This window comes from Dufourea novaeangliae, unplaced genomic scaffold (genome assembly GCF_001272555.1).
Source record: "Dufourea novaeangliae isolate 0120121106 unplaced genomic scaffold, ASM127255v1 scaffold30, whole genome shotgun sequence".
Taxonomy (NCBI): Eukaryota; Metazoa; Arthropoda; class Insecta; order Hymenoptera; family Halictidae; genus Dufourea; species Dufourea novaeangliae.
In genome coordinates this window covers 339,356-354,155 of record NW_015373906.1, presented here as the reverse complement: position 1 = coordinate 354,155, position 14,800 = coordinate 339,356, and the positions used below count along the sequence as shown (strand labels likewise).

General features: G+C 47.8%; 1 protein-coding gene across 1 annotated transcript in view; it reads left to right on the top strand.

The window, feature by feature from the left end:
- The window catches only part of LOC107193832 (neurogenic locus protein delta), a 44,436-nt gene that overhangs the window by 26,093 nt on the left and 3,543 nt on the right, over positions 1-14,800 (top strand). The window contains exons 4-5 of the mRNA XM_015583347.1: positions 2,884-3,135; positions 10,133-10,193. Of these exons, the coding sequence (XP_015438833.1) occupies positions 2,884-3,135; positions 10,133-10,193 (313 nt within the window). The remainder of the gene's footprint in view (positions 1-2,883; positions 3,136-10,132; positions 10,194-14,800) is intronic.

Here is a 14,800-nt window from a genome sequence, read left to right as displayed (position 1 = left end):
GATTGAGGGGAGGATTATCCTTGTGGTGTCTTGGTGGACGTGTGCTTAGAGATGAGACGAAGTGGGCCAATCCTGAGGATCAATTTCTCCACAAGCGAGTAGCAAGTATCACCAAGGCACTGAACATTTAAACGTCGATGTTAGACTCTAAATTAGATCATGTCGTGGGGCGTGCACGAGGTGGATCAACGGTGGAACAGTACACCTGACTCATTGACGATTATAGTCCCCGGAGCGTTCACCGTTTAAGGGTGGATCATCGTTATTATTCGTCCAGGGGCCAACAAGACTTGCTCTCTATCGAATATACAGACCCCGTGGAGCGAAGAATCAAAATTATCGGATATCTTAAGGAAGAGGATCCAGACGAAAGGAAGTAAGCAAGTCGCAGAAAATAAAACTTTCGCTGGTGCCCCTATTATCCAGGGTGTCGAACCGTTTATTACGAGGATCGAAAGAGAAACAGGGGAAAGAAAGGATATCGGTGAAGAAGGGGTGGGGGTAGCAAACATAGGAAAAAAGTCATGGACATAGAGGCTGAGACCACTTAACTCTTCCTTACGCTACCGACCACCATAACCATACAGCACCGCTGGCCCATGATACGGCCCCCCTGCCCCCATTTCGATGTTTGCCAGAGGGTCTCGCACGCACGGACCCCGTAAAACTGGTCCGGCAAGCTGCTACGTATGGACGAACAGAGAGTGTATATATGTATACAATCCCGATGAGAAACAAAGATAGATAGAGCAATCAGCCAGCCACCCCGGCTGCATCGTGAGACGCGCCATGGTTTTTCGGTAGGGCACCTGATCGAGCGAGCTGGCCCGCCTAATCTGCCGACCCATTACGATAATACGTTTAGTAGGAAGCCTGGCTCTGGGCCTGTGTGTGCTCCTTCTTCTTCTTCTTCTTCTTCTTCCTCTCCACGGAAACAGGTAGGAGGAGGAAGAGTGGGCCTGACGTGGAGGGGGAGGGCAGGAACAGGGGAGGAAGAAGAAAAGAAGAACGCCTCTTTCCCAGAGCCCAGAACGCGTCCGCGTGCTCTCTGTGTATACGCTTACTCTCTTTGTGCCGGATGCGTGCCGCCGGCGGAGTAGCAATAGCGGACGAACGTCCGGTCTGCCCTCTCTTTCGATATCTCTCTCTGTCCCTCTGGTTCTCTCTACTCCCTCCCTCGTGCGTCTGTCTGTTTCTCTTGCTACATTCTCTACGTGGTTGATCCTATCCTTCTCTGACCCCCGAGGCCGATGCACTTCGATCGCGTCATTGGGCGCGCAGAGCATCGGTGTTCTCTGCACCATCTCTATTTGTTTCTCTCTTTCTCTGATCGCCACCGATGGACACGCTTAATTACTCTAGCGTTTCAGTTCGTAACTCCTACATTTCGGGGACCAGCTCCTTCCGATTATATCCGGGACGAAATGGGGTGGTCGTGTGTGTCGGGGTAGTTGGGGTAAGCTGGACCATCGATATGCAAACGCACACGCATCGTTGGTTCCTTTCTGTCGGAGATGGGCAAATTAAGTATCTAGATAAAAAGTTCTCGAATAACAAAATTAAAAAACTACCTCGTTATTTTTAATCGTTTAAACGTGTAAATTCTAGTTTTTTTTGTAATAAAACAATACTTCTTCTTGAATAAGTCGACAATTAGCGGAAAAGTTACAGTAAATCATCGATGAAAGTTCGATGGCTTCTCGGCACTGAATATTAAATATTTCATAAACTAATGGCCATGTGCGGCTGAGACAAATATCATTAGCTTCGGAATTCCAGGATCTGTCAGCGTGCTAAAGCTCAGTAAAAACATCAGCGTTACACCTGGGTACCTCTACTTGTCAGTGAGCCTCCGGACACTCACGGAGGATTTACCGTGTTTAATCTCATTAACTGTTTAGTTTTAGTTCAGAAGGATACTTGTAGATATTTTTGTATTTTTCGAATAAAATTCTACCCAACTCTGCTACGTGCGAGAGTTTACACACAGAAACCTATCTGCCCGTCATGGGATTCCCACGTGGGGAGGGAATGCGTCGCGGGAATTGTCGCGTGTACACGTACATATGTACCAACGGTGTGTGCGTTCTCTCGCGTTAATCGGTGGTAAATTGAAATCGAGTCGATAAACCTGGGAACCGGGAAATTGGTTTGAATCGGCCGTGTATCCTGCCGTCGACGGCGGTGCATTGGACGTGTGTCGGGTCGGTGGATCGTGGGGGGAGGGGGGCACACGAAGATCCTGCCTGCAGAGAGAATGGAGCGATTAATGGGGAGCAGGAGGAGGAGGAGAGAGAGAGAGAGAGACACGATGGTGTATGTATCGATGGTGGGTGTGTTTCGTTGCAGAATTGTTCCGCGTGGTCCCGGGAACAGCCGTGCACAACGATACGAAGTAATAACAATGTTAAATGGGATGCGTTTTTGTCCAGAAATTTTATAGGGTGTCTCATTTAATTCGATCCACTCAAATATCCCCGAAACTATTGACGATATTAGAAAATGTTTCAGACACAAGTCAAATGGGAAATCAGGGGGCATACTTTTTGATGTAATTTTTTTCTATGTGAACGCGGTCATACGAAGATCAACTTTATTTTTTTTTTTAAATTGGAATCGTATATTTTTTTTTAATGTACTACTCGATGTTACTCGTTATTCCCTACATAATTTATGGCGAATCAGTGCATTAAAATTCAGTAATTTCATATGACCTTTTCACGTACACATAGAAAAAAAGTTACATCGGAAAAATAGAATTTATAGATATACAGAGATGGATGATAGAATAGTTATGAAAATCAGGGGGCATAAATGTGTATATTCTCCAGGAATTGACGAATGTCTCTCTGACCTAGATCTTCCTTTTTTGGCTTGTTACAGAGAAAGTGTTGATAACGAGGCTGACCACCCAAAAGTGGCTGGACGTCGGGCCGGAGTGGACCGAGGACGAGTACAGAAGCGCTCATTCGAAGATGGTGTACGAGTACAGGGTGACGTGCGTCGCCCATTACTACGGGAAGGGCTGCGAGAATCTTTGCCGGCCGAGGGACGACAATTTTGGTCATTACAGCTGCAGCCCGACCGGCGAGAGGGTATGTCTCTCTGGATGGAAGGGCGACTACTGCAATACCCGTAAGTCTCTCCTACACGGTATTATCTCTATCCTCTGGAGTGCGTATATACTAGCATACATATGTACACACGTCGATGCGTGCACTCCCACGCTTCCCATTCGCGACTGCACCGCGCGTGACATCCCTCCTTTTGTCGGAATTCCGTGTATGAAATTACAGAGACGATCTCTCGCTCCTTTTTACGTTCGTTCAATTCCCTCCAGAGTGCACTCTGGGTGTGTGTGTGTGTGTGTCTTATACACTCGGTATGTACTGACCAACAAGCCTCGGTAATTCATACGGTTCCATGGTAACTGGAGAGCTCCGTCGAATTTCGGATTTTTTCGGGATAACCAGGAGTAGGTGGTTGGAGGAGGGTTGAGTTACCAAGGTATAGGGGGATCGCCGTCGGTGTGGGACATAGGTGTGACAGGAATCGATCAAACGACAGGGAATAATTGGTACTTTGTCTGACACGGGGATGCTTTCTTCCCTGTAACGATAATGCTTCGTATAAACCGGTGTTAGATTTTGTTTAATGTAATCAAGCGGTCGCATTAAAATGGCCCAGGGACTCTATTTCACGTCAATTTCTATTTACATGTCGTCATTATTTTTAGTCCCATTGTGCTTTTCCGATCAGTTTCTCTCAATTTTAAAAGTGAAATTGGCAATTTGTTAAGTATTTTCATCAAATAAATGCGACTGCCTTGAACAAATTTGTGAGTCACCGTAATAACCAAAATTACAATGCGCGTGTGGGTCAGTTCGCCTTAGACGCAACGACGAGTATGTAGTGTGGATCGAAAACAATGCCCCCCCCCCCATTCTCTCTTCTCGCGGTGTTATATAACGTTTAAAGCTTAGGCGCGCGTTCGTGGCGGCACGAAACTCTCGGCGAACTCTCTCGACGAGTAGTCCACGAAGGATACGAGGCCCCCGGTGTGTTGTGCAGCGGAGCCCGGGTCCGAGCGTGCAGCAGCTTCCCACGCTTGGGCTCGCGCGTGTGCGAGCAACACAAGCAGGCACTTTCTCTCTCTTTCTCGCTCTCTCCCCGTCTCTGTTTCTCGCCTGTTCCGGTCCCTTCCCGTCTCATTCTCTCTTTCTTTCTCCGGGAGCCCTCCTTGTCGGTCATTCGTCCGTATCCAGCATCCTCCTTGTCGCACTTATTCGCGTACCTGAGCCCCGTAGCGAGCGAAGGACTAATCCGTGTGTACCTATATATGTAAGCACACACGGGGGGGGGGGGTCAGACACAGAGAGAGAGAGAGACAGAGCAGAGCTCGTTTTGCTGCTCGTGGTCTGTTCGCCCGTCCGTCTGCCTTCTTTCCGCGTACACCACACGTTTTACCAGCTTCGGTTTTCTCTCTGTGCGCGCATGCCGAGAAGAGAGAGAGAATGGTCCTTTCTTCGTGTGTGGCTCCTTCAGTCTCGGGCCCAGGGACGTGGACCGCGACCTCTTCGTTTTCGTGGCAACAGTCAAACAGAATCGATACGGAACCAAATTGTCTTTCTATCTCCTAGCGACGATTTTAGCGTCTGAATTCGCGGGATACCCCCTCGGTCGTGTTGGTTCGCGAGATCCATCACCCCTCCCCAGTCGTGTCGGTCCGCGAGTTACACGGAGCATCACCTGGCTGTGCCTCTTGCGCGTCCCCTCGCAAGCTCAAAAGACTCTTCCGTTTTTTTTCGTCTTGTTCCATGGCACGAAAACCGAGGCTGGTGGTACCTGGTGCCGCCGCGTCTTTCAGGAATTTCGTTACCGCCTTTGTTGGGTACGGGGAATTTACTGGGGATACACAGAGGGGAGCCACCGAGGGGAGGGGGTCGGTTTCGCAAACACACACCATCAGCAACAACGGCGGCCCCGCACGATGGCATCCGAGATTTAGAGTCAATCCTCTATTTTGCTGTCTTCGCGAGCGTGCCAAGTCCCCTACATTCCGCCGAGGAATCCTTTCCCTCCCCCGTCAGACCGTTCGCTGGATGGAATACACAGCGTTCCATCGGGGTCTGTTGAAACATTGTGTTTTGTCCTCTTTCCCGTACAACTCCCGACCCACGGAATCATTGGATGGAAAATGGAGTAGGGCGCGGATTAGCGCGGACATATCCTACCCCCATATCGACGATAAGCGATCATCATCTCTATACGCATTATCGCGCAGAGTATCGACCCGCAGTAGGTTCTACGAGTCTCGTTACGTTCCAAAAGAGAAGGCCCAATATCTTCGTGGAATCGGCGTCGACCTTCCGCGGTCGCGTCCTTCCTCGCGTAGCCAAAGAGGCCCGAGCGTTCGTGTCTTCACCGCCAGCCACAAGCATTCTCTCTCACTCTCTCTTGGTGTCTCCTCGTGGAGGCGCGATCGGTCGTTGCACTCCTCGATCGGGCCGCCGCTCGACAAAGTTTCTCCGCGCATTGATTACTAATAGACTGCTTACTCCTCATTTCGTGGCATTCCCGGGTCTTTCGTGGAATCGTCTCTCGCGTTCGTGCGGCGATTTCGCGACGGAAAAGAGCCCCGTCTGTGTCCTCGCTGATCGGGAGGGCCGATCTTTTCTCACGTGGCCTGAGGCCCCCAGAAAGATAGAGAGAGAACACACGCCCACGCGGTCGCCGCCACCGTTTCCAGGATTTTCGCCGTCTTCCTGTTCCTCCTCCACACCTCCTTCCTCCTACTCCTCCAGCATTGCGGAGGCGATGAGAAAGTCGTGTTATATGTATGTATGTTGTTGCCCCGATCCACCCTTCCTCCTAGGGAGAAAACCAGCTTCTATTCGAGCTCGCGCGATGATTTTATTGCTCCGCGTTACACCGGGCTCCTCGTGTTAATTACCGCCGGATAATATACAAAGGGTGTTTCATTTACAACGACCCACTGGAATATCTGCGAAACCGTCGACGATATTAGAAAATGTTAAATGATATCAGGAGGCACACTTTCTGATGTAAGTAACTTTTTTCTACGTGTAACCGTAGAGGTTATATGAAGGTCAAGTTTTTTTATTAACGGAATCTTATATTTTTTTAATGCACTACTTGATGCTACTCGCTATTCCCTACATAAAGTGTTAAGTCACTTATGATGAATTGGTGCATGAAAAACTATACGGTTCCATAAAAAAAAAAAAAAAAAAAAAAAAAAAAAACAAAGTTGACCTTCAAACGACCTCTACGTGTGCACATAAAAAAAAGTTACTCACACTCGGAAAGTGTGACCCCTGATATCATTTAACTTTTGTCTGACCAATCTTTTAATGTCGTCAACAGTTTCGAACAGATTCGAGTGAGTCGATTTAAATGAAAGACTCTGTATATGTAGAAATATTCACGGGGAAAACGGGTATTTTGAAATTGAACTTGCCCCTGCCACGGGGACGGGTTCCGTGAGAACGTGGTTTCGTTGGTAAAAATATGGTAGTTGGAACATATACACGCATATGAACGTGTGTGTGTGTGTGTGTGTGTAATCTCGTTTCCTTGTGGTATCGCAACGAAGGACCTAGTGTTCGTCTGTGCGTCCACAGAACGTTTGCTCAGGTGACTCTCGGTGTTTGTGCCCCTTTCTGGACGGGGATAGAGGACAAAAAAAGGACAAGAAAGTGTATGTATGTTGATTGGGAGAAAAACGTTGGCGATCTACACCATAGCTTTCGAAACTTTTTTTTTATCGGATAGTGTTTCCGTGGACGAGTATAACGAGAAAGAACGGGTTCAAAAGCACGTAACACGGTAGCAGGGGCAAAGTCCTATAAAAAAAAAAAAAACGGTTAATCACTCCGTCTGTGTCGAGGTGGTGAAAGAGAAGGAACACAGGGCTAGAGGGGTAACACCACGACACGGCAATAACACTTACCGTACCGTTTGGGCGCGCTCGATGATCCTCTAGCGAAAAGGGGTTAACGAGGCCAACGCAGCAGGCCACAGGGGTAGGAGCTATAGGGGTTGGTCTGGCAGCAGCGTATTTTCGGGGGTGCCACGGGGGCCGCCAGTCGCTGTATATAACAGGGGTTGCAGAAGAAGGCAGCTGCAACACGGCGAGTCGAGCCGAAACAGGCCGAAGTGGGCCCCGTGAACAGCTGCACACGTACAGCTCTCGGTGCTTTAACCGAACAGCTGCAACGGCGGTTCACAGTCCGCTTCCATTTTCAACTCAACCCCGTCTCACCTCCCTCTGCGTCCTGATCCACGCATTTTTCCCCCTCTCCTTGTCCCTCTACGGTGTGTCTTTATTGGCCCCGTGGTGTACCTGCTGCCGAACTCTGATGTTTCTTTCATCTCTGTGCGCTCAACAATATCGCGTACAACAGGTAGACTCGAGGGGGTAGGTTAAGAGAGACAGGAGACTTTAGATGCCTTGCGGGGGCCTCATTGTCACTGAAGTTCCACGAAAGGTCAGGAGGCACGAAAAACGTTGGTTACGGGCTAGGTGTGTCCGCACACCTGAGGGTGAAAAATCGATATGTACGTTGCCCCAACACCTAGAAAGCCCTGGATATTCTTGACAAAGGGGAAACGGACCAGACGTCTGCTGGACATTTAAATGGACTGACACACACTCCACGGTTCGACACGTAACAGGGGTTTCGGTTTTCAGGACGTAACGAACACAACGGATAGGTGGTATTCTAGGTGTTTCCTTTAAACTTTGACACCGTGGAATGTTTTTGTCTGCACATACCGATAGAGAGAAGCCCGCGAACGGAACGGCGTATTACCCAGGGGACAGACCATTATCGTTCTAAAGTATATAAACTTAATCGGACGTAATCCCCGCGAGGTTTAATTCAGGAACACCATTTCCCCCCGTCTCGTTTGTTCTCTCCCACCGAGTGGTTCTGTCCAAGAATCTCTGGGATTCTCGACTCGTTTCAACGGGGTTGGAACAACTGACTTGGCTGTTGTGTGTATCCACCGAACGAGAGAAGTGAGGGAATCGTCGGGGCTCTCTCTCCGTGTTCTCCACTCTATAAATACCATCGGGGTCCTCTTTAGCCGTTCTCTCGTCTCCTCTCTGCGATCGAGCTAACAGCCGACGACGACCGGAGAGGAGCCCAGAGAGTCTACGTGGGCCGTTGCGCTCGGTGCCAAGGTCACGGCGGCCCATCAGCTCCCCCCTCTCCAGTGTCCTTACCGCGTGACCCCTAGCAAGCCCTCCAGGGAAAGGGGTTCACCTTCTGTCCGGCCGATATACCACCTTCAACCCCTTCATTCAGGAAGACACGGGTCCTGGCCGCCAGCCGCCAGTCCTTGAACCCCTTTGCATCTCTTAGCCTCTTTCTCCCTGTTTGCCTCATTCCCTCTCTCTCTCTCTCTGTCTGGTCGTCGTAAGCCCAAGGGTTTGTTTTCCATCGATGTATCTCTTTCTTCCTCGTGTTTTTGTCTTCGTAACCATTCGAGTACGAATGGCCCGGTTTCTTCTCGAAAACTTACAGGGGTAGAGAATCGGTTTTGAAAACAGAGTGCTGCCGAGAAAGCTTATCCTCTTGCGACAGGTATACGATAACTGTTGCAAAGACGAGACAGCTGCTTTGCTGGATGCCTCTATTTCCGTTTACGAAATTCACAGAACTCTACCGCACACCTCCAGATGATCGTTGCGAAACAAGGTGCGCGTACCTGAAACAGTTTATTATGTGGCACACGTGACATGGAAGAAACGCTGATCGCGGAATGGGGGAGGGGAACGGGTCACATGGTAACACGGTGATATTCGTGGTTCGTACAGGATGTACCATGTGACTCGGTCCACTCATTACCCTCCGAAAGCAGGATTCAGGCCAAGTTCGAACGACACATAACATTTCATGATTCCGCATTGGTATAGTTTATCCGACGTCATTCTTTAGTGTCCCCCAACCCCCCTTTTATAATTTCCTCCTTGGGTTCGGCTAACAGAAAGGTGGTCTCGGAAGAGAGAAAAGGTGACGTGAGACATGTGTGATTCCCGTGTGTAGTATGTATATGATTCGATCTGTATGTATTTACTCGACCGGTGGCTACGAGCCAAAACCCGTAAGACTTTGGGTATTTGCGGACTCTGGATAAGCTCTGACTCGTCACGCGACACAATTTCATTGCGTCCGTACACAAATCTGTCTCTTTCCCCTTCGCGGGGAGCATTCCTGGAATCCTTGAGGGGGGTGTTCTCGATTGCAACTGACTGGAATTGGCCAATTAGGGTAAGGGGGTGGGAAACCTGACGTTAAAGGTGTGTATACGATAAGACAACGATCTTCACCACACGTGACACAATTTTATCAGCCTTGCCAGGGGACACACAGGCGTACGCGTTCGATCACGCAACGTATCGTCGTCGGGGCTGTGGTACGTACGTGCAGCTATGCGAGGCAACGGCCCCGCGGTCAGACTCTCTCCTCCGTTCCCATATCCAGTATTCCCGGAAAACGGGAACGATGGTTCGTGTGGTTACATATATACGACATAAATTTTAATCAGCCCCGAGATCCACCCATCGGGGAATGTCGAGGTGTGAACGAATAATGATCCACCTGTCCACAAGGAAATCGGTTTCCTTTACGATGGAACGAAAAGCCTGCGTGTGTACCCAGAAGGACGACGGATCCAGTAAGTGTGTCATATTCTTCGTACCAACTGAAAATTCCTTCGTATAGTCCCCCCTATCTGACTTCTACCCCGAAGAAAAAGCAAAAATCGAACGCAGCTTTGTCGGAAACCAAGAGAGAGGGAGAGAGCCGATTTTGCGATCGTTTGAAACACAATCGATTTTACGACTCGATTAACAACGGGGTCGGGCCCGAAGCCTGTAGCAGGGGGTACCCACCGGTAAATTATCGGAGTTCCAGTACCCGACTACCAAAGGCCCAGGGAATGCACGTCGAGATGCATCGTGTATGTGTGTGTGTGTGTGTTTGTACCGAGTATATATGTGTGTTCCTACCTATCTACCCGCCTCGTGCAGTCGTGAGGGACGCGATCGACCTCTCGCGAAGAGTTGCCTTAACCTTTAAGATTTTTTTCTTACTCGTTTCAGCCCGCTGCCTGCCCGGATGCGACGAGCAGCACGGACACTGCAGCCGACCCGACGAATGCACGTAAGTGTACATATATTGTACATATACATATATATATATATATATATTTATACACACACGCGTACTTATGCATATACACATACAGACGCCAAAGAATATATGCACACCTACAACCTCTTTCTGTCTATCCATTTCTCCCTTTCTACGTGTACATACCGCCTGTACTCTTCTTCTTCTTCTTCTTCTTCTGCTTCGTCCAACCGACGATATTACATTCCTCGTTCTGGACGGATAATCGTTCGCGCGCGCGTGCCCATAGACCTCTTGCAGTCGTTAACACTTTGATCGTCATAGTGGTACGTCTGTTCAAAATCAAAAATTGAGATCGGTCGACATAATAGTGCATCTTTCTGAAATAAACATTATAAATTAACACTAGCACAAGTTGGTTCAATTTTCAACTTCCTATATCAACCCTTTGCTTTGCAGTATTTTTTTGTTACGACTTACACGTCTGAAGAATTACCCCGGATACAAAAGGAATATTCTATTCTTATAGCAAGTGTGTGTGTGTGTGTGTGTAACATTTACCCTAAATCTTGAATACAAACTACCGGCCATATGTGTGGGACCAGGTCTGACAATTGAAGAAAGAGAAAAATCTTATACTACAAAGATTTGATCAAAAGTAACGCGTCAAAATTGATTGGAAGTGTTTTAACGTGATAGGGGAGGGGGTGGAATTCACGGCATTCGGCTGGATTTCCGTCGTAACGTGGCGCGCCGCCACGGAGTTCTTGGCCCTTGCTTTCTTACGCACACCTTACTTACGCACGTCTCTTTTTACTACCCCTCAGTAGGTTTTTTGTTTTTTAAATTCGTGTCTGTTGCGTCGTGTCATTTGGGGGGGGGGGGGGGGGGGGGGTAGAAAGGAACTGTGGTACCGAAAGGGGACCACAGAGAGATCGATCCGGCGAGTTTCTGTATTTGCCGGGAATCCTGCGGCGCGCAAAGCTATAAATACGGAAATGGGGTTCAAAGATCCTAATTCAGACTGCGCGTGTGTCTTGCATTCGTTGATTTGTTTTTTTTTTTCGTTCAGAGCATTTTTTCGATGCGATGTAAAATAAAAAAAATTTTCAAGTTGGTTGGTTTAATATCGATATTTTCAACTTACTGGTTTAATGCCTGTGTGAAGAAACGAACGTTATTAAAAAATGACTGTGCAAGTATGCGCACGGCGTAAATTTTTATTTTTAACAGTTTTCATTTTTGAAAATCCGTTATTTTGAAAACCGTGTAAAAGCGAAGTCCTGTAAATAAAAGTACTGTGGAAATTGGGGGATAGGTGTACTACTCGCCGATTGTACTCAACACGAATCATACGGGGACCACACGGTGTACGTGTAGCGTGCAGCGCGGGATGAATTTTAACCGCGAATAATAAAACAGAAGAGAGCTAATCGAATCGAGGGGGGAGAAAACGATCACGTCGCAGTCGGACGGGGGAACGCTAATTTCCCGTGATTCGTCCTCGCCTCGAATCTCGGTAGGTCCGACGTTAACCCGAGGTTTGCAGTTAACTCGATCATCTAATTACTCGAACGGGCCGGGGTTAATTGTCCCGTTAGCCGGCGGCGTGCAACGGCCACGTCGTTCGAACGAGTTCCCGCGTGCGACTCGACACAAATGTCCCTACTCCCTATCACCCCACCCCCTCCCCCAGTGAGACAAAAATCATAATCTCGAAAATAGACGCGCGTCCGTCTGGAGGAGCGGGTTCGCCTCTGTTTTAAAACGTCCCAGACGACCTGGAATTTATAGGCGCGCGGATGCTCGCAAAACAAGAAACTGTGCTTGTAATGTACATAATGTTTATAAGGTTTGTACAAATTATGGTTAATAATAACTCGATGTCAGCTTTTTTTCTGAAAAATAAAAGAAATCTAGTTTTCACCATCCGAGTTGACAAATTTTCATAAATAGTTGATTTGGTGTGTGCGCGATCGTACCACGCCGATCGTCCCTTTCGTTGTGTGGAATCGAAATCTTCCTTTCGAACACGGGATAACTGCGCAGTTGCGGAAAGTTCAGAGGCTGAAAGTATCCTCTCTACTCGGTGCATGCGGTGCACCGATTTCCCGGCCACGACACGATCACGACACAACACGTCGTGGTAGTAAATCGCCGACGGGTCGCGATTCTAGTGAAATAGGCCCCTCTCGCCTGTGGATCGACGACTGCAGAGAGAATGTTTACAAAACGTGGCGTGGAGAGACTCTTCTGGTTAGGTGCTGCGCGTACAGATCTCTCGCGACAGGTATAGGTCGATTCCGTTGTTCCTAAAGTCAGGTGACCAAAATGTTTTACATTGCAATTAACCAAAAAGAAAGAAGATATTTTGTATGAAAATGGGAATATCGATAGGTCATATAAAACAAAATTTTTTTAACGGTACTCGCGATTATCTTTCCTTTGATTTTAATCTGGTGGTATGCTTCGAAATTATTAGAAAAACCGCTCATGTGTCGTTTCGGTGTTTTTTTTTTATGTATTCGAGAAATATTCCCTGGAATAACACATACATACATACCTACACAGGGCAATAAAATCGGTTCGAATTACGCTTGCCTGCTGCGTATATCTCTACGCGTGGAAATAGCCCATACGATCGCGCCTGAACGCAATTACCGTGTAGAGAGAGAGAGAGAGAGAGAGAGAGAGAGAGAGAGAGAGAGAGAGAGAGACAGAGTCCTATGGGGGATGTTGGCCCCGTTCGTGATACGTGAAAGAATCGTCGATCTTATATGGGGTCTTTCTCCCATTGAAATTTCGGAGTCCACGTTCGGTCGTGCCGCGTTGTATCTGAATACCGATGAAGATGCACATCTGTGTGCATCATTTCACTATGTCCTGGCTTTCTCTCTCTCTTTCAGCGTGCGCGCGCGCGCGTGTGTGTCTCAACAGCCACGCCATGTTGACGATATCTGGGTCCTGTTAATTTGCAATGACTTCGTGTCGAAATCTGTTTCCATGTATCCCCCGTGGTATCGAGGTGTACACTGTATTATAATTCTGTTAGCACCGTTACACTGTTATGCAGCTCAGTTATTTGGATGAAAAATACAGCACGAGTACTGGTATTCGGATGGTAAATACCCCTTCTCCACTCCCGAATAGTGGAATTATGAAAGGGAATATCATCGAGTACCAGTATTCGGAAAGAGAATATCATCGAATACCGATATTCGAATAGTAAATACCGCTCCGAGTACCAGCCCATTCGAGCACCGAGAATCCACGAACACCACGCGTTTTCCGTGCACCCAATTTTTCTGTCTCTCCCTGCATCCACGGCTATCAGAAAAATCAGTTTCGCGTCCTAGGAAGTCTGTCGAAAAAAAAAAACACATGGATGCTTCGAGTATCTCACTGGCTTAAGCGCACGTACACACACATATACGATTACCACACAAGAATATAGTAGTATATCCGCGCACGTTTGGCGGCTGCAGCGGCACAGTTCGGCGGCTCGTTTCGTTTCGTCTTTCTCTAATGATCGCGCGCGCGTCCGATCGTGTTCCTGCGCCTCGGTCCCGGGCGACGACGAGTGCGGGCCTTCTCTCGATTACGCTCAGGCGGCCCAGTGTATAGGTACCAAGGGATTTAATGGTATAGTCATGCGACGACGTCGACGGCTACACGGCGACTTTTTTTTCCCTCCACTTGCTACGATAGTATAGCGATACATGCACGTATATTTATATATTTGTATATACAGGGCGTCCCATTTAAATCGACCCACTCGAATATCGCCGAAACTGTTTTGACGATATTAAAAAACTTTCCAGACAAAAGTTAAATGGTATCAGGGGGCCACACATGCCGATGGAATTTTTTTCTCTGCGGACGTGCAGAGGTCATATGAAGCCAGCTTTGTTTTTTTAAAAATGGAATCGTATTTCTCAAGTAGGGCGCAAAAATATACGATTCCATTTAAGAAAAAAAAACAAAGTTGTATCAGAAAGTGTGGCCCCCCTCATATACCATTTAACTTTTGTCCGAAACATTTCTTAATATCGTCATAAGTTTCGGTGATATTCGAGTGGCTCGTGGGACACCTTGTATATATATATATATTTATATCTATATGTACATGTGTCGGTGATTATGAAAGTGGTCTAACTAAAAGATGTAAAATAATTGAACGTATCACTTATTTGGTGTTACGTTACATCGATATAAAAATGTATAAATATCAATATAGAATATTTAATTGACTCAGGCCATTTTCATATATATACTGTACAGACACATAGAGGCGAGCGCGCGGATGGGTATATTAGTGGGCAGAGCAAGGCGCGCGCGCACACACAGAGAGCCAAGCGTAACCTTTCCTTGACCCGCATACTGAACGGCTGTGCCGAGGCTCGGAACCGTGGGAACACTACTCGACGACTCGTCTCCCCCACTCTCCTTCGAATTCTACCTCCTCTCTACTGTCTCTCTTGGCTAAGGCTCTTCTTCCCTTCTCTTACCTCCTTTTCCTTCTCCTTCGTGTATCCTCTCTCCCTTCGCGACTTTCTCTCTCTCACACACACACTCGTTCCATCTGCGTCTTTCTTTCCCTCTTTCTCGTTCGGCACTCTATGTGCACACACACACAC